Source organism: Petromyzon marinus, chromosome 22 (genome assembly GCF_048934315.1).
Source record: "Petromyzon marinus isolate PM22_M1 ecotype Great Lakes invasive population chromosome 22, UKy_Petmar_22M1.pri1.0, whole genome shotgun sequence".
NCBI lineage: Eukaryota > Metazoa > Chordata > Hyperoartia > Petromyzontiformes > Petromyzontidae > Petromyzon > Petromyzon marinus.
The window spans coordinates 21,197,194-21,217,404 of record NC_133688.1 but is presented as its reverse complement, the minus strand read 5'-3'; the positions used below and the strand labels follow the sequence as shown (position 1 = coordinate 21,217,404).

Sequence of the window (20,211 nt, the reverse complement as noted above, 5' to 3'; positions counted from 1 at the left end):
GCTGATGGAGCTGCTGGAGCTGATGGAGCTGCTGGAGCTGCTGGAGCTGATGGAGCTGCTGGAGCTGCTGGAGCTGATGGAGCTGCTGAAGCTGCTAGAGCGACGAGGCCTCCAGGGAAGGAGCGCCCCGCCTCGGACGCCAGAGGGCGCGGGGCTGGGGCGGCTGAGGTTGATGATGGCGGCGGTGTCGGTGATCTTGAGAGTTCGTGGCAGTAGTTGGTGGCACTGGTTGATTGTTGAATTTTCGTTTCCCTTATTAAATCTTGTGTCGTTAATAAAACAAGCACATGCCGAGGCTTGAGTCATTGCATGGAGTCTTCTCGGCCTGGCTCTGCGTGACCCCGATTCATATTCTAACGTACGTTGAACTTCTTTCGCACCGTACGTAGCCAACCGTGCTAATCCGAGGTGCGGGGGAAAGACGACAAACCCGAACCCTCACGCTGACCCTGACCTCAACTCGGATTGCCGCCTGTCCGGGTGTGAGCACGACGACTCCCGTAACCGGCATCGCGACTGTGATTCCGTGGCAGCAGGAGTTGGGTTGTCGTGAGCTCTTGCTGTGTTGGTCTGCTCTACTGCTGCTCCTGCTGCAGGAGGCTTATGCACGGCTGTGATGAGAGACCGCGCGCTGCCTGGGGAACGCGCGAGGGTTTTAGTCTCTTCAGTGGACAAGGTGGGCGAGCCGGACCTCCTCAACCTGACCCTAACCTTTACCCCTCGCCCTATCCCTGATAATAACCCTACCCAGATACCTGATCATAACCTTGATCCTAAAACTAACGTCGACCCTAATCCCAACCCCCTACCCTGATCCTAACCATAAGCGTCACCTGATTTATGCTTCTACCCAACCCCAACTCTATCTCTGACTGACCCCTAACCCATTTGCTGCTGCTGCTGCCTAGGCAACACGAGGAAGTGGGAGGAGGATGAGAGAAGAAGGGAGCCATTGGGGCGAGTCCCGTGAAACCAGGCGAGCTGGGTCGGCCCTGGGCGGACACGGAACTTCGCTGTCGCGCGTGCAATGCCGCCGCGCGCGTGCGTGAGGATGTCAACTCGACATCAAATGAGTATCTGGTGCGGTGCAGAAAACATCAGCATTGGGGAGATAAATGCGGCCGGGCGTGCTGTTGGCCACCCACCCCCTCCGTGTTCCGTGTCGGCCTTCGTAGGTGATCGCTAACAGCACTTGCCCCAACAGTCAGTTAAGGCTACACGGGGGATCTTTGTCTTTGTGCGAGTAACGCTGTGTGGATGCTGCCTGACCTGTCACTCCACATGTCCCCTTCATTCTCTATGCTTGTGAACGTGGAGCCCTTTAAATAAACATGCGCTGCGGTTTGAAACATTCAAGCTGGCCTGCCTGCGATTCATCGTGGATTTATCCAGTCTGCATTGTGATGAACTCGCAGATTCATTAATGATCTGGACACAGTTCCTTCAGCGAGCTCCACTGGCTGGCAGTCACCGCATGCCCAAGCAGCATCTATTTGACCGGATAGAGAGGGCGAAACGGGCACGGCACGGGCTAGAGAAGAGATGGGCTGATGTAGAACAGGAGGATCTGGAGCTGAGTGGACATACCAGCGGTGTCAAGATCGGCCTCTGTGGAGGAGGAGGTTCGTGAAGGACGCTGCCGGGCAGTTTAAGGCAATCGCCCTCCAACAATAACGGAGGGCAGAGAAACGATGCTCACAACAACGAGCGGAGCGCCGGGCGACTAAAACGCAGAAAGTGTGCTCGGTGAGGAGCACAGGTGGTGTCTCTGCCGGTCATCTTAGTCAATCTATAGCACCTGGGTCTGTCCCGGTATCTTCTGCACCTAGCCTGGCACAGCAGTCGACATATGGCCCGTGGATCTCTCCCGTGACCTTCCAGCAGCGAGCCTTGGATACTTCACGGGGCATCAAAGTGCACCTAGCTTGGCTCAGGCGCCACTTAGTGGTAAATGGGAGCCGTTGTTGACATGTTCAGCAATATTCAGGCAAGTAGAGATTGTAACGGATGCATAATTGAACGGAGGTTAATGCTAACTTGGTAAACTGGGAGAGACGTGGCCCGGTGGGTTCCGATAAGAATACCGTAGTGTCGTGGGAATCATACGCCACCGACTCACGCAAAGCGAGTGGACAGGTAGCGAGATGAAGGGGCGATGGTGCCAGGAATGGAACGTGATTAGAGAGATGGGACGATGATGAAATCGGCTGGGTGGATCCTAACTTCGCAGGATCCGCGAGAGATGGCGACGGCTTGTAGAGGCCTTCATCCAGCAGTGAACTGATCATGGCTGATGGCACTGCTGATGGCAGAGACGGCGAGGCTGCGACGGGCAATCTTCCTGCTCGAGAGACATTCCCATCACCTTGGTAACCATCTACTACAATACTATGTCGTGTTGTTGAGACTGTATATTTAAATGGGTCTCATCGTTACCATCAGTCATCCTTTTGACATACTAAAGGATGTTGTCGGCTGTTGACACACTGAAGGAAGCCTCGTGTTTTATTGGCATCGTCTTGTGGCTACAGCGCGATGAGAGATGGTTTTATTGCAATACCGCGAGCAAAGTGGACGTCGCCAGTGCTGCACCACAAGCAATGTCGCTACATCAACAACAAAAACTCCCCTCTTCAAAACGAAAGTTTGTTATTTTTAGGAGGATGCGACCTGGCGCAGAGAGCGGACAGCGCCGTGAGAGGTTCGTGTCGTTTTGCTGCTCCTCTTCCTCCTGAGCAGCGCAGTTTTCTCGCTCGAGACCCCCTATTGACGGGCGGCAGCTGCATGACAGAATGTTTCAGAAGCTGTACTGGAATCGTCGTGCTGCTGGGTGCGTGCTTTTATCGTAATCGCCGCACGACTGTCGTGATGGGCCGTGGAACGCTTGCTTCTTACATCAGCTCGTCACATGTCAATTTCCATCGTCACGTGCATCGTCATACTGTTATGGGTGCCGAGAAAGATGTTTATCATCACCATATCAACGTGGATGTATTGAGATACCTTTTCATCATGAAAAACAATACCACTCTGGTGGGTAGAGGAGCCGTGGTGGTGGCGGCTCTGGACGTGGCCTGTGATCCAGCACTGGAGACGAGGGTTGATGGATCACTGCACAAAAATGGAGACTCCATCTGTTCCATCTGTACGGGATGGCATTTTCCCCCTGGCAGGCGTGGCTTCTCCGGGTGCTCTGGTTTCCTTCCACGTGTAAACACTCATTATCTGGCCGGTAGCAGTTTGAGTTTAGTTGAATAAATGTTTGGGCCAGCAGGCCAGGATTGGGTAAAACGTTGCCCACATTTCACCCAGGCAACTGGAGTGGACAAAGTGTTACTGTACTCTTTGGTTCTATTCGGTAAAGTCACGTAGGTAAAAAATAAAATAACAAAAATAACGACGTTTCGGCCACAACACAAGTGGCCTTCATCAGGTGAAGGGACCGTGCTGTCATGAGGACAGCGTTGGAGTGAAAACAGCCAAGCCCAGGTCGCGTCCTTTAAGCTGTGTGGGAGGAAGCAAAACGCTTGACAAAGGAATTAGCGTAAAAATTAGCACGATGTACGTAGGTGCATAGGCCATGATGGACCAGGAGCGGGTGGGGACCATGACGGACCAGCAGCGGGGGGGGGGGGGGAGTAGAGTGAGTGGAGTGAGTGGAGTAAGTGAGTGAGTGGAGTGAGTGGAGTGAGTGAGTGGAGTGAGTGGAGTGAGTGAGTGGTGTGAGTGAGTGGAGTGAGTGAGTGGAGTGAGTGGAGTGGAGTGAGTGGAGTGAGTGAGTGAGTGGAGTGAGTGGAGTGAGTGAGTGGAGTGAGTGGAGTGAGTGAGTGGAGTGAGTGGGGTGAGTGGAGTGAGTGAGTGGAGTGAGTGGAGTGAGTGAGTGGAGTGAGTGAGTGGAGTGAGTGAGTGGAGAGAAATAAGCAGCTGTGAAAGTTTGGGATACCACTACTTGATTATTTTTTTACTGTACCATTGAAAATTAGTTTAATGTTTGGTTTGATTTAGAACATCTTTCCAATGATTGCTTAATTTGAAACCATCCTCTCGGTTGAAATTGTGTCTGTGTTTGTAAATCTGAATTGCCTCGTGGACAAATCTCTGATAAAAACCCGTGGGTTTGCAGAGAACCTTGGTATCGGAGAAAACTATATCGTGATCACCCACAGCGTTGTAACAGTGGTCAGCTACGGCAGAAGAATTCGTTCTGCCGTGTTTCAAATCTGATTTGTGCTCGCGAATTCGGTCAGAGACATGTCGCTTCGTCTCCCCGATATAGCATTCACCACAGGTGCAGCTCAATTTGTAAACTCCGGGGTACTGTAAGTCAGGAACGACATCCTTCACGAGGCAATTCAGATTTACAAACACAGACACAATTTCAACCGAGAGGATGGTTTCAAATTAAGCAATCATTGGAAAGATGTTCTAAATCAAACCAAACATTAAACTAATTTTCAATGGTACCGTAATTTTTTTCAAGTAGTGGTATCCCAAACTTTCACAGCTGCTTATTTCGCTCCCCTCACTCACTCAATTCACTCCACTCACTCACTCCACTCACTAACTCCACTCACTCACTCACTCCACCCACTCACTCCACTCACTCACTCCACTCACTCACTCCACTCACCCCACTCACTCACTCCACTTACTTACTCCACTCACTCACTCCACTCACTCCAGTCACTCACTCCAGTCACTCCACTCACTCCACTCACTCACTCCACTCACTCCACTCACTCACTCACTCCACTCACTCACTCCAGTCACTCCACTCACTCCACTCACTCACTCCACTCACTCACTCACTCCACTCACTCCACTCACTCACTCCACTCACTCCACTCACTCACTCCAGTCACTCACTCCACTAACTCACTCACTCCACTCACTCACTCCACTCACTCTACTCCCCCCCCCCCCCCCCGCTGCTGGTCCGTCATGGTCCCCACCCGCCCCTGGTCCATCATGTCCCATGCACCTCCTACGTACATCGTGCTCATTTTTATGCTAATTCGTTTGTCAAGCGTTTTGCTTCCTCCCACACAGCTTAAAGGACGCGACCTGGGCATGGCTGTTTTCACTCCAACGCTGTCCTCATGACAGCACGGTCCCTTCACCTGATGAAGGCCACTTGTGTTGTGGCCGAAACGTCGTGATTTTTGTTATATTTTTTTACCAACGTGACTTTACCGAATAGAACCAAAGAGTATGGATCCTTGTAGTCACGAAAGCTTCAAATCTAGAATTGAAGTGTTACTGACCTACATGTGTAGACACAGAGGACAGACGAAATGTCACTGACCTACATGTGTATACACAGAGGACAGTCTAAATGTTACTAACCTACATGTGTAGACACAGAGGACAGACTCAGTGTCACTGACCTACATGTATATACACAGACAGACTAAGTGTCACTGACCTACATGTGTATAGACAGAGGAGAGACGAAGTGTTACTGACCTACTTGTGTATAGACAGAGGACAGACTCAATGTCACTGACCTACATGTGTATAGACAGAGGACAGACTCAATGTCACTGACCTACATGTGTATACACAGACACACAGGAAGTGTTACTGACCTACTTGTGTATAGACAGAGGACAGACTCAATGTCACTGACCTACATGTGTATACACAGACACACAGGAAGTGTTACTGACCTACATGTGTATACACAGAGGACAGACTCAGTGTTACTGACCTACATGTGTATACACAGACACACAGGAAGTGTTACTGACCTACATGTGTAGACACAGAGGACAGACTCAGTGTCACTGACCTACATGTGTATACACAGACACACAGGAAGTGTTACTGACCTACATGTGTAGAGGACAGACGAAGTGTCACTGACCTACATGTGTATATACAGAGGACAGTCTAAGTGTCACTGACCTACATGTGCATATACAGAGGACAGTCTAAGTGTCACTGACCTACATGTGTAGACACAGAGACAGATGAAGTGTTACTGACCTACATGTGTATAGACAGAGGACAGACTCAGTGTCACTGACCTACATGTGTATACACAGACACACAGGAAGTGTTACTGACCTACTTGTGTAGACACAGAGACAGACGAAGTGTTACTGACCTACATGTGTATAGACAGAGGACAGACTCAGTGTTACTGACCTACTTGTGTAGACACAGAGGACAGACTCAGTGTTACTGACCTACATGTGTATACACAGACACACAGGAAGTGTTACTGACCTACATGTGTAGACACAGAGGACAGACTCAGTGTTACTGACCTACATGTGTAGACACAGAGGACAGACGAAGTGTCACTGACCTACATGTGTATACACAGACAGACAGGAAGTGTTACTGACCTACATGTGTAGACACAGAGGACAGACGAAGTGTCACTGACCTACATGTGTAGACACAGAGGACAGACGAAGTGTCACTGACCTACATGTGTATATACTGAGGACAGACTCAGTTCTAGATTTAAAGCTTTCGTGACTGCAAGGATCCATACTCACGTAGGTTTAAATACAGATTTTTTTACCTACGTGACTTTACCGAATAGAACCAAAGAGGACAGACTCAATGTTACTGACCTACATGTGTATAGACAGAGGACAGACTCAGTGTCACTGACCTACATGTATATACACAGAGACAGATGAAGTGTTACTGACCTACATGTGTATAGACAGAGGACAGACTCAGTGTACTGACCTACATGTGTATACACAGACACACAGGAAGTGTTACTGACCTACACGTGTAGACACAGAGGACAGACGAAGTGTTACTGACCTACATGTGTATATACACAGACAGACTCAGTGTTATTGACCTACATGTGTAGACACAGAGGACAGTCTAAGTGTCACTGACCTACATGTGTAAACACAGAGGACAGACTAGGTGTTACTGACCTACATGTGTATACACAGTCTAAGTGTTACTGACCTACATGTGTAAACACAGAGGACAGACTCAGTGTCACTGACCTACATGTGTAGACACAGAGGACAGACTCAGTGTCACTGACCTACATGTGTATACACAGAGGATAGACGAAGTGTCACTGACCTACCTGTGTAGACACAGAGGACAGACGAAGTGTCACTGTCCTACATGTGTATACACAGAGGACAGACTAAGTGTTACTGACCTACATGTGTAGACACAGAGTACAGACTCAGTGTTACAGACCTACATGTGTATAGACAGAGGACAGACTCAGTGTTATTCACCTACATGTGTATAGACAGAGGACAGTCTAAGTGTCACTGACCTACATGTGTAGACACAGAGGACAGTCTAAGTGTCACTGACCTACATGTGTAGACACTGAAGACAGACTCAGTGTTACTGACCTACATGTATATACACAGACAAAGTATCACTGACCTACATGTGTAGACATAGAGGACAGACGAAGTGTCACTGACCTACATGTGTATACACAGTCTAAGTGTCACTGACCTACATGTGTATACACAGTCTAAGTGTCACTGACCTACCTGTGTAGACACAGAGGACAGACTCAGTGTTACTGACCTACATGTGTATAGACATAGGACAGCCTAAGTATTACTGACCTACATGTGTATACACAGATAGTCTAAGTGTTACTGACATACATGTGTAGACACAGAAGACAGTATAAGTGTCACTGACCTACACGTGTATATACACAGACAGACGAAGTGTTACTGACCTACATGTGTATACACAGAGGACAGCAGAGCTTTAACAATTGTTGGAGCCGGCTCACCGCGTGGCTGCTGCGGCCTTCCCGCTCGTCTGTGGTTCCTACTGTTTACTATATGTATAATTACCATCGTGTTACAGTTCATTTATTTAAAGATGTTTGTCCTTTCCACTTTTAACTTGGGAAGCAAATGCCACGATGCCCCCCTGTGAAACGCGGCTGTGGTGCCAAAGGCACCACCAGAGCTAAATTTGCATTTTTAAGAAGTTTCCGTTTCACAAGGTCTGACCGCTGATGAGACCCGGAAAGTCGAATTTGGCGCATAATTTGCTTGCTGAAGCAATTGCTAACCTATAACCCAATTCTGCAAACGCCATGGATTATAATGGACTTCATTTGACGTTCATGTCGAGAGACTGTCACGCACACACACCAGGGACGTGCGGTCAGGGGAGGCAGAGCCTCACCTGTCATACTCCAATGAAAATAGCTAACGAAAAGTAAAAAAACAAATAAATATCAAGATTTTTCCACTGATCTGTGTTATAAATGTCATTTCTGTACGATTCCAATCATTTTTAGAGTCAAAATCGCCACATTTGCATAGCTCCGCTGCAAATACAGGAAGAGACGAGAGGTGAGGCAGCGACGAGCTCAGCCTCCCCTCTGATTGCGCAACCCCTCAGTAACTGGATGGAGCGCGGGCAATAAGCGCGTGCCTGTTACTATCTCAGTATGTCACCAATGTAATGTTTTGTAGACACCTTCATTTAATGTCCTCGCCTTCCATACTCCAGGTAACTTATTTCACGTATGTGTATAAAGATATTTAGGCTAGCTGGTCTCGTCATGAAACTGCAATGAAGCACCAGGGGAGGCAGCTATCACGTCTGCCTCACTGAGGGGACGTGTCTAACACGCCCCCCTCAGTGAGGCCACGCCCCCTCAGCGAGGCCACGCCCCCCTCAGTGTGTGAATCTGACTCTAAGACGAGCCACTGCCTCCCTAGCCATTGACCTCACCGCACGTCACTGCTACACACCTGTCAAACCCTTATCACTGCCGACCTTATTACAGACCAATTCACACCGTATCGATCACCCCCGTGCCCTTATAAACCTCAACGTTCATCCTACAAAGTCCCATCACAAGGGAGAAACAAAGAAATGACACTTTTTTGTTGCCCGTATTGAAACGGTTGTGTGCCGTGTGGACCTGAAAACTCAATTTCCCTGCACAAGAATACGTGTGGAAAACCGCATGGGGTGACAACTATGCACGTAACGAGTCGACACCGATCACACAGCGTTCTGACACCGAACTACCGGTAGAGTCGGTGCCGAGCAGGGTTCCAAGGTGGGGATGGAGCGATTCCTCACAACAACAAACACCTCGCAAGCCCGAAGGAGTTGTTTTTGTTGTTGCAACCGGTCCGACTGTGGCGTTGAGACCAGGAATGTCAACGCCGATCGAAACACACATACAGTAACACCACGGTTTTACGGAAGGGATGCCTTCCCGAAACGTGCGACGACGAATATCGTAAACGATGTAAACATCTAAGCGAGATACAGGGGGGAAGGTGGAGGCGAATGCTGAGAGAGGCGACGCAAATCCGGCAGTGTGGTGTTGATAAAGTGACGACGTATCTGCGAAACGACGTAAAAGGAGGCGACGTAAAGCGGGGTATTGCTGCATGCAGGTGCCTGCTTGAACAAGGGCCGCTGTTTCACGTTGGTCACCGACTGCCGTGATGGACTCGAGCTCTTTACATCTGGAGCGGCTGCAGGGTCAATTTTAAAGGAAGTCTCCTTCACACTGACCAGAGGCCCTGTCACACCGTACTTGTCTTCAGCACCGTATTAGACAGCAGCACACCGCTGGTGTATATATATGGATACAGGTGAGCTGTATGCTAAAACTTATTTCGCACCGTACGTAGCCAACCGTGCTAGTCGGAGGGGCGGGGGAAGTACAACAAACTCAACACAAAAAGCGTTTCTAAAGAAATGAACGTACAGTTACGCGGACGATTTCTAATGCAACACTGACACGAGTTGACTCTAACCACCATGCAGACGTGGCTGTTGGAGGTGCTAAGTCGACTTCGGGAGACTCGATGATGGATGTCGTGCTCGGGCGAAGTTGCTGACAGCTGTTATGATGACGAGCCTGCAGATAATTATGCTGCTTCTGATTGTTATGATGATGATGATGTTTGTGCTGCTGAGAACGTGATTATACTGACGGTGCTGCTGCTGCTACCGATTGTGGTTGCTGTTTGTTTTGATGACGTTCGTGCTGCTGTTGGTGTGATGTGGCTGGGACTGCTACTGCTTGTTAATGATGACGATGTGTTTTTGCCTTGCTACTGGTACGCTTTTGTCGATGTTGCCAATGACATTTGTGGTGATGGTAATTTTATGAACATCATTATTGGCACTTCTGCTCAATCTGCAGCTGTTGATCCTAATGGCTTTTACTGCTTCTGGTGACGACGATGCCCCTTGATGGTGCCAATCACGATGATGGCGACGATTATGCCCGCCGCGAATGAAACCCCCACTCTAATTTCTGCTACAATTGGCATTTGCCGCCGCTGGCAAGAACCCGTGCTGGAGGTGGCCCCCGTGAGGACCAACGAGGGGCCCCCTCAGCCCGGGGGTCTCCTCCTCCACTGGCGGGACTCTTATTGTGAAGTGGGGCTCCACGCAGCAGGGGCGGCAGCGGCCATTACACGCCGCTCCGCCGCGGCCATATTGCGGCGTGGGCAGCGTGGTGGCCCCTGTGTCTGGAGTCCAACCGGGGGCTTCATTCCAGGGGACGGGGGCCCAGGGGGCAGACGGCTGCCTCTGCTTCCCCACCCACTTCCCACCTTGCAGTGAGCTCCAGGGACTGGCGCCTGACAGTGGCCACGTCGGGCTGCTGCAGTTGAATAAACAAGAGTGAGAGATACAGACTCATTGTTGACTGCGCCCTCTACTTGTGTGGAGCTTGGGCTGAAGCAATGTTGAAGCGTAGAAGCCTCGTGTTGCTTCTGATCCACGGCAGTCTCAATCAACCACAGCAACAAAGACGAATAAAAATATAAACATTGGCAACCATTCTCGTCCAGCAACGTCCCACATCACCGATGGGCCGGTGTTAATAGTGGCACTGGGTAATATTGTTTACCCGAAGAAAGCTTCCGCGATTGCCAAGACACGTTCCTCAGGAGAGTCCTGCTCTCACTGGGATATCTGACCAAGTGAAGAAACAGCAATGAGTGTCTGACTCCACGTGAGAGGGAACCGACAAACCCGGACAAAAAAAATACACCACGCATACAAGCAAGGGGTGCAACGCGCATAGCTCTGCACAGATGGATTCAATAATCCACATCTGTGCTGCCATTACCCTGGCCACACTCACAGCCCAATCTCTAAATAGGTCTGGGTATTCCCAGACATAAGTGTTCCATGCAAGCACGAAGCAGACTCCAACCTGCTTCAATACGTGCAGTAGTAGTACAGTACACAAGAATAATGTTGTCCATGTGCGCAAGGCAGTCATCTGCAACGTGTCTGCCTGGCAGGGGCGTTATCTTCTCGTTGTGACAGCTGCCGACTTGTTCCATCATCCAAACATCAATCCAGTTCCGAACACATACATCAGGGAGACGGAAGACACGTCGGTGGCTGAGGCTGCAACCAGGGCAAGCAGCCTTATTGACTGTATATCGGCAGCACTCGGCGTGATCACGGAGATCCCAGTGAGGGGGGTTCACCAAGGGGGTTCACGATGAGCGGAGGGGATTCATCCCTTTCCCTTGCAGCAGCATCACCGCAGCAGCAGCTGCAGCAGCAGCAGTCGGCGGCTCGGCATTAAGCAGCAGGGGTTGGGTTCGCAACGCGGCCACGTGGCAGGGCTGATTCAGCAGCAATAGCAGCTTGAGCAATTGCTGCTGCTGCTGCTTTGTGGATGGATTTGGTAAAGGATGGTCACGGTCTGGTAAGAGATGTCTCCGTTTCTATTGCAGGGAGGATGGTGATGATGACGACGATGCCGGGTGTAATTGTCGGCCTGGTCGGATCTGTACGTTCCACAGGCAAGGTTTTACAGCAGATGGAGGAGAGAGCGATGGTGATGTTTTATTGTCGGCGGGAACCCGGGATTCTCGAGAGATATACCACTCGAGATTAGACTCCAGAGTAGTGAGGGAGTGGTACCCGGACACGACCCAACTGGTGGTCCGCAAGGCGCCTGGGAAGTGTACCACGCAATCGTTGCAGGATGCTCCGATGTTAGAATTTGTTTTAATGTTTGTTTTAATGTTATTTCTACGTGACTTTACCGAAAAAAACAAAGAGTAATTCCTGCAGTCACGAAAGCACCAAATCAAGTTTAAGCAATGGTATTGGTGCACGGTGGTCCGCTCACATTTGTGAGGATTGACGGTGAGGTTGTCACTGGTCCCAAGGGGGGGAGCCAGGAGTATGGGACAACCTCTGCTCCAGTGTGGAGTCTGGGGGAGATGGAGCGAGGTAACTAGGTGGGACTGTGACATCGGACATCGTGAGAGCTGGAGGAGGCTTGGGGAGGGAGGACCTCAGGCAGCAGTGAATTGATCTTCACCTCGAGTTGGCCACGGATCACCCAAACAAACATGATTACTCAATTACACACGGCAGCATTACCCCCTGCTACGAGAACTTGGCAGGACTCTCCCGATTAAAGAGCATTGAGACTCGGAGATGCTTTCCTGTGTGAACATGGGTGGTATAAATACATGGCTGCGGATTCTAATCAAACGCGGTCATCTGTAGAGTCACAACACGGCCCACGTGCTTCGCTGTCGATACAATGTGCGGAGAACTCGTCTTAGACCGCTTCACCAATGTCAACGAAGGAGGGCAATCATTTGAAGGCGTGTGAGAGCATGTAGTTCATGAGGACGACGTTGAAATGACATTACTATTTTACCTTGGATCGGACAATGTAGGTCATCGTGCACGGCGCTGCTTATTCGCTCTGCTATTTACAATGTCCAGGCGCTTAATGCAACACCGGTTTAGAAATCATACAACGGATAGGGATGTCTCGATGGAGTCACGAAAGCTTCAAATGAAGATTGAATCTGAAGATGTTACCAACTATATTGTACACATCATCCATTATTATTTATTATTCTATTGCTCTAAGAGGGATTTGGATCGTCGCCTTGAATCCGCCCACCCTTAACCCCCCCAGACCCACTGCTAGCCCATGTCAGGTCTCAATGATCGTTACCTAAAATAAATAAAATGTTTCGCTCCGGATGACCGCTGCAAAGTATTATCTGTATTTTATTTAGTGGGCTGATCTTAAAGGTGCATTGAAAATGTTGATACTCCGATTGATGCTCCTGTTGTTGTGGAGTGGCTCATGCAGCCAGCTATGGCTCTAGGGTTTGGTGTTACATGTTGTTTATGTCGTTTATTGTGAAAATTCGGTCACAGTTCCTATGATCACTGTTACATTGCTTTTATGGCTTTATTTTGGTGATGTCGAAAACGTTTTTTGGTTTGGCCATGTTTGTTTGTTGTAGTACGGAGTTAGACTGATGGCCTTAATCTAAGTTGTCTTGTGGTTGTTGTTGTTTGACATGCATCCCACTGGGATTTTTGCACACAGCGTTGGTGTACGGTGCTTTTTTCAGGAATATTTTGCTGTTTTCATGGATTTTCTGTTTGCACAGTCACATAGTCACTTTAAGATGTTTTCTTGTTCATTTTGTTTGTTTGTTGCGGTTGCACCCGATTCAAGAGCCGAATGGCTCACAGGGCTATACCAAATAAATGAAACTGAAAACTGAAACCTGTCGGGCTCGCGGCTTCTCACAATGTTGAGGGCCTCACGGCCGTGCTGTGCAGATTCTCCCATTGTTATGAACAATAATACACTGCACACTTATCTGTTGCAATGTCTTACCAGCAGCTGCTGCCGATGGCTCAGATCACTAAGTCAGGGTGACATCCAAAAGTTGTGTCTGGTCTCACGGCCTTAGTAATAATATTTAGAACACGTGGATCCAAGCTAGGGGCTGCTCGAAATAATCACCCAAACAGATAGAGAGGCCTTTAGATGTTTCTTGAAAGTCAGAGTGAATTTGATGTTGCGGGTGTGCAAAGGGATGAGAGTTCCACACCGAGGGGGCGTCAGTGGAGAACCGACGTGAGGCTGTAACAGTTGGAGACACTGAGAGTGAAAGAGATGGTGGGGCCTGAAGAAGAAGGGGCTGAGAAAGGTAAAGGCGCAGAGCCGGAAGAACGAAGAGTGGGGCAACTTGGTTGTAGTGCTGCAAGTGCGGCCACATGCGAACTCGTCATTGTCTAACTACATCATGGGCTGTGAAGAAGGGCCATTGCCTGAAACGTTACCAATTGTATAGTTTTCTTTTAAGGCAGTGTTATTGACGAATGTATTGAGTTTTTGTTGTACGTATATTGTATTCTATGGTGAACGGTGAGGGAAAGTCTTTGCGATATGTTTAGCGTTGAGAGACCTTAACACGATATATTTAGCCGTCTCTGTCGGCCCCTGTGAAGCTTGTTACCTCGGAAAGGAGTCGAACTCATGGACCACCTTGGTCTCGTATCTCACAATCACCATCGTCAGCTTGAGAAGTATGTGCATGATTGCAGAGAAGAGGGTGAGCTGAGTGGCATGAAACAGATTGGGATGAGAAAGGCAGGTAGAGTATGCGCTTGGGCTGCCATGTGGCCAGGAGATGGCGGTAGAGCAATGGATTATTTAATCTGTCCGTGCGGAGTTTTGAGTGTTCCTCTTGTACGTGGTTTCTTAGTACGTGGCATGAATTATATTGGCCAGATATCACAGTGCAGTTACCTCCCGGAAACGTCTTGAGACGCAGTGAGGCTCTAATCATGGGTAACACGTACAACACCCTCGTCAATCTACTGCTGGATAATGGCCTCAGCACGCACTGTGGATTGTGGGATTCATAGGACCTTACTTCACACTGGTCAGTGCGGATTGGTGAAGTCGGGGAGCATAGAAGTACTGTACAGTAATTTACCCAAAGTTTTTTTTTTGTTGCACTGCCCTCCGCAGCCAAATTCTGGGAAAATGGCATGATTGTCATGACGACGATGAGGAGGAGACGATCGACAGGGACCGTGGTGGCCCCGTATAATGGGCCCTGCTGGAGCAAGGTGTGCCAGCCCTGAGGCCCTGTCGGCCCTGAGTGGTGACGAGGGACCAATGGGCGGCCCTTGTCGGTGTGTGAGGGGGATTCTTGTGCGAGGAGACCCCTTGTATCAAGCACTCCGCTGGAGAGAGGGGCTCCTTCAGAGGAAACCCTTGTGTAAGTAGAATGCCGTGTGAGGGACCCCGTTGTTAACGACCCCGTTGTTAAGGACCCCGCTGTTAAGGACCCCGTTGTTAAGGACCCCGTTGTTAAGGACCCCATTGGAGCGAGAGGCTCTGTGTGAGAGGCACCCTTCTATTCTTGGTTCGTTCGGTAAATTTAGGCACCCTTCTCTGAGACCCATGTAGGAGACATCCTTTTTTGTAATGGACCCACTATTAAGGGCCCCATTCGAGTGAGCGAACTCGCGTGTGAAAGGGCCCTCGTGCGAGGTATCCCTCGTCTCATACCATATGCGATATACCTTTTGTGTTAAGAACAGCGTTGGACTGAGGGACCCCGTGTGAAGAGCGCCGGTGCGAGAGGGGGCCCCTTGCTCCCTCGTCTGCCTAGAACCCCCCTTTTCTGTTAGGGCCCCCCCTTTTCTGTTAGGGCCCCCCTTTTTCCTGAGGAGTGGGGGGGGGCTTTGCTCAGTGAGGGAGGGGGTCCCCCGTGTACGAGATACTATTTTTTACAACCATCTGACCGTCTCAATTTGGGTGGCTCTACATTTTTTCTGATGCCCCCCCTTTGTTATTTTCCATGATGTGTGTGTGTGGGGGGGGCCTCATAAGTGAGTGGAGGCTGAGGGGGGTCCCCGTTCGGACGGTCCCGCTCGCGCCGTGACGTCACGACGCGCGTGCGCGCTGCCGCCCGTCGGCCATGGCCGCCCCGCCGAGCGAGGTGAGTGGAGGCGGCGCGCCGCGTCCTCGCCCGCGCTCGCTTGCCGAGCCGCGGGCCCCCGCAGGGCCCCCGCGCCGAGGGGACCCCTCGCGAGGCCACAACCGAGCGCCGGACCCCCGCGGAAGGACCCCCCTCCTCTGGCAGTACCGGCGCAGGAGGAATGCGAAGGAAGCCCCCGCTCCGCCCTCCCGCTCCCTCTGCTCCAGGAGCGGATGGGGGCCCCGGACCCTGCGTGGGAGCGCGGGATGCGTGCGCGCGGGCGGGACGCGGCGGGTAATGCGGGTTGCGGGGCCCCGGCCTTGCGTGGTGGCCAGCACGTTCGGGCGCTGAGATGGAGCAGATCAAGATGTGGTAGTGGTTGTGCGTGGAGGAGGTGGCGGTGGAGTCGGTGATGGTGCAGGAGGTGGTTTTGGAGGAGGTGTTTGAGCAGTACGTGGTGTTTGTTGAGTTGGAGGTAGTGGTGATGGAGAAGATGGATGGTGGAGCTAAAAGATCGTGGCGGTTCTTTCTTTCTCCTGCTTCTCCGCAGCCACGCGTGGAGTTCCTCTCCGCTGGCAGTGCTGCTCAGTGGGACGGGAGTGGAGATGAGAGATAGAGGAATGTGAGGTCTTGAGTGCCTGCTTTGTGGAAGTTTTATCCAGGGGCAGCATTCGGCTTTGTCCTCCTCAGAGCCCCAGGAGGTCGCACTTCGCCGTTCTCAGTCTCCTGGGTGAAGATGTTCGAACTTTGGACTCGTGAATGGCTAGGGCATGTGCCAACGTTGATAGCAGATCTGTGCTTCTTTCATTTTCGTTGCCTTTGGTAAAAAAAAAAACGCGGTGGTTTGGTGATGATCTGGCAGTCTTTTTGCGGAATTGATCCAACCACAGACGGCTCAAGAAATCTAATGTTAATTAATAATCCATTGTGTGTTCATGCAGCTAGGGTCTCCTAAAGACGTAACCCTACGGCCAAGCACTCATGTTTGTGTTAAGCGCTTCACCTCGCGCTTTATTCAAACACTGCTGTTTGTTGCTGGCCGCTTGGCGTTTTGGGCCGTGTGGGCTTGTGTTCAACAACAGTAATGCAAGAAAAAGAGCGTTCAGCAGAGCACGTGAAGTTTGACTGATGAGGGGGGTTGCTGTGTTCCTGTGTTGCATGGTTAAGTGAGTTTATTTTCATGGTAGAAGTGACTCCATGTCAAAACATGCTGGAGGATAGTGAAGACCACACCACATTAAACTTAGCACCTTCGAAATCACCTCTGCCATGAAGGGTCATCGCCGAAATCGCCGCCTATAATTTAACTATAGGGCAGTGTTATGTGAAAATGTAAGTTTGTTGTCATTTGTGCACGTGCACTATTGTCCATGCAGTATCATAAACATGTGATTAAAATCAGCTTTGGTGAAAAAGTGAAGGTAGCTCTGGTAAATAGGATACCACTTGCTAATAATTATAGCTGTACTATTGAAGACATCTTCTGGTAAAGACAGCTCTGATAATTGAGGCAGCATTCTCTGGCGAAGGGTGAATTCTGGTGGTGATGGAAGTTTCTATTAAAACAACGATATGAGGCTTCTCCATCTTATATCGTTTGTAGTGATGACATGTGAGATTGTGAACACAGTACATTTTATTGAAGGAATTACAGTATTTAGTTGCAAGTTTCTTTTAGTAGTACCTGTTTTGTAGCAAAGGCAGCTCGGATTATATAAATAATGTTAAAACAAAAAGGCATTTGTCAATCCACTGCTTGATAAAGGCTTCCCATGCTATGTCCATTATGTTGGACGTTTGACCATACTTCATCTTGCTGGCGAGTACTGGTTTTGAAGGGGGGACCCCAGGACCTACTTAGATATGGCTCGCCATTGATGTTAGCTGGGCTGAGAATCGAACTTGGGTGGCCAGGTTCGTAGAGCAGCGTGCTAACAGGTAATTAAATACAAAAATGCTACATTTTAAACCTTCGTCAATCCACTGCTGGATGAAGGTCATATCGCACTGTCGATCATGATTGTTTTTCTATATTTCACCATGCTGCTGATTACAGGTTTAGTTTTAACTGACCAGTGACTTTAGTAAAATCAAACTGAATTCGTCACCTTGACAGCAAATTGTGTGCTCGCCACTGCGCCACCATTCAATTTGAATAGATAATTGCAGTGAAGCTGTCATTTTAAACTTAATTATCTGTTGACAATAAGACATCGTATTTAAGGAATAGTTTAGTTGTGAAAACAATTTAGTAGTGAAGGCATTGTCTGCATTTTACGACCAATCGTTGCAGTTCAACTCTGTGGGTAATATCTCATGCCAATTACATCTGGGAGCTGAGCAGCATTTGTTTAACAAGCCTGGCCGCTGATGATGAGATCCAGAATGTATAAACTGGACCAGAGTTTGCTTGCATGAACAATTTCTGCTGGATATTTGTCTGAAAAAAACAATCGGCTGATGGACTAAAGAGTGTGTGTGTGTGTAGACAATATAGTTCTTATATTTGCTGTTATTGTCGTGAAGGCATGGACAATTCGACGACCGGGCGTGCAGGCATTGTTTAGATTTTAAGACCAGTAATTGCAATGAAGGGTTTGTTTTATGGTTATTTGAGGAGGTGGGAATGCTAGCAGCTGACGGTAGTGAAGGCATGTCACGCGAGTTGGCCCATCATAGAGTTGGACGGAGTCACAGGTCCTCCGGTCGGTCCTGCCGTGACTCGGCAAACAAATAATCTCGTGGCGTCTTCTTGTCAGGCAGAACCATGGAAACCACGTGGCAGGACAGGTCTGAAGACCACTCTATCCACCCGAGGCTGCCTGCTCTGGGAGGAGGAGCCCTGTTTTTCTAACCGGAAAGCAAAGTCCCTTGAAAATGTCAGGAATGCCTGAGGAGATGTGGCAATTGAGGGCTCGTGCGAAACGGGTGATACTGTTCGGTCGGTCATCTACTTCCTTGTTTTCTCTTGTAAGAGCTGTACATGGTGTTGTTAAAGTACACTTTCGTGTACGTGGGCTGTTTGTCTAATGTCACTTTTTCTTCCTGCTGATAAGGACGTATTCTCTATGTTGTGGCGATCTCCGCTTCGTGGCCGTGCATGGACGGATGACTAGCATGGTTTGGATGTGCTGCACAAATGTACGCACAGCGCTTTTTATTAATACTGTACATATACACACACCTCAACTCGAAGCCCGTACTTGAGTACAAGGAACAAAGCAGTAGAGGGAGACACCTAATAAGATGGACTGATGTAACAAAGACAGGCGATGACATTGAACAAAATGTGTGCAAGGACGAAGCGATTTAACTGGCAAAAGAACAAAGGTGGAGAGATTTGATTTGGCCCCATTGTTACTCCGGAGCTGACACGAGGGAGGAGAACGCAGGCCCGACATTTGAGCGTTCTCTAGAAGTGTTGTCTTGCGTCAGTCATCCCCCACATGCCGTCGTGTGCTTGGATTGAGTGTCCAGTTTAATTTCGCTAACATACGTGCTGGCAACATCGGGACAGGTCAGTGTAATGTAAGTGATGTTACAATGTTAAAGTTATTGGTCAACAAAACGTCCGGCTGTTGATGTGCACACGCCCTGCAAGACCTCTAGCAGGCAAGTCACAATCGTGGCTATTCATAGGTTGGCGTCGAGTGTGCCATTCCTGCCTTTTGTTGTGCTCATAAAAGGGCTTTTTTTTGGTGGAATCCTTGCAAAAAAACGACAACAAAAGCCGAGCGTTTTGCCTATAATTCCGAATGTCAGCCTCGAAAAGATTTACAGGTCTTTGCCCGAACGAGACGTGGTGGTTGGTTTTCCCGAGTCGGGTGGGACTCGTATTTTGAAATCGGCCCTTGGCCTAAACGAAAGAGCGGTAGCGGCGTGTCAGCTGATCCGGTGGAATGAGCGGCGGCGGTGGCGGCAGCCATCTTGGGCTTGTGCAAGCTTCACGTGTTCGGGATGAGAGGGGGCTGCAGGTAGCGGTGGCGCGCGCGCGCGTGCCCCGGTGTACGCACGCACGCGCGTGCACTCGGCCCACAGGCGTCCTCGTGGCACGCGCTCTGCGTGCAATTGGTTCCTGTCCTTGGTTGTCTGCTGGGAAGTGTCGAGTACAGTAATGGCCTGGAGGTGTGATGAGCACTCTTCAAAGGTTGTGTGTGGAGGCTCACACACAGCAACCTCTGGCTCCTTTAATGTGAAGCAACCTTCATATAGCCCCAGCATGCCAGCCAAAGCCAGGCCCACTGTTTTTGAGAGAGTGCTATCGTAGGTATTTGAAAAGTACTGTACTCTCTTGGCTTCCTTTTTGGCTAACTGCAGAACATCTGCCCTGCTGGCAGTCTCTTTGCAATCAATGTATCTTGCAAAACCTGCTGGGAAAAAGGTGGGGTTAGCAGTGTCTATAGCTGCCAGTTGTGGGTTGTACGTCTGTGCTGTTTGCATCGAAGAGGTAAACCTCTTGGTCTGCAAT

General features: G+C 49.7%; 1 protein-coding gene across 6 annotated transcripts in view; it reads left to right on the top strand.

The window, feature by feature from the left end:
- Positions 1-10,482: 10,482 nt before the first annotated feature.
- The window catches only part of LOC116944821 (uncharacterized), a 44,979-nt gene continuing 35,250 nt past the window's right edge, over positions 10,483-20,211 (top strand). The window contains exon 1 of one of the 6 annotated variants that reach the window (XM_032958581.2): positions 10,483-11,683. In XM_032958581.2, the coding sequence (XP_032814472.2) occupies positions 11,654-11,683 (30 nt within the window). In that variant the 5' untranslated portion in view covers positions 10,483-11,653. Of the gene's footprint in view, positions 11,684-15,663; positions 15,765-16,057; positions 19,718-20,211 lie in introns of those variants that run through there. The other 5 variants (XM_032958582.2, XM_032958579.2, XM_032958578.2 and 2 more) reach the window with 5 other exon arrangements.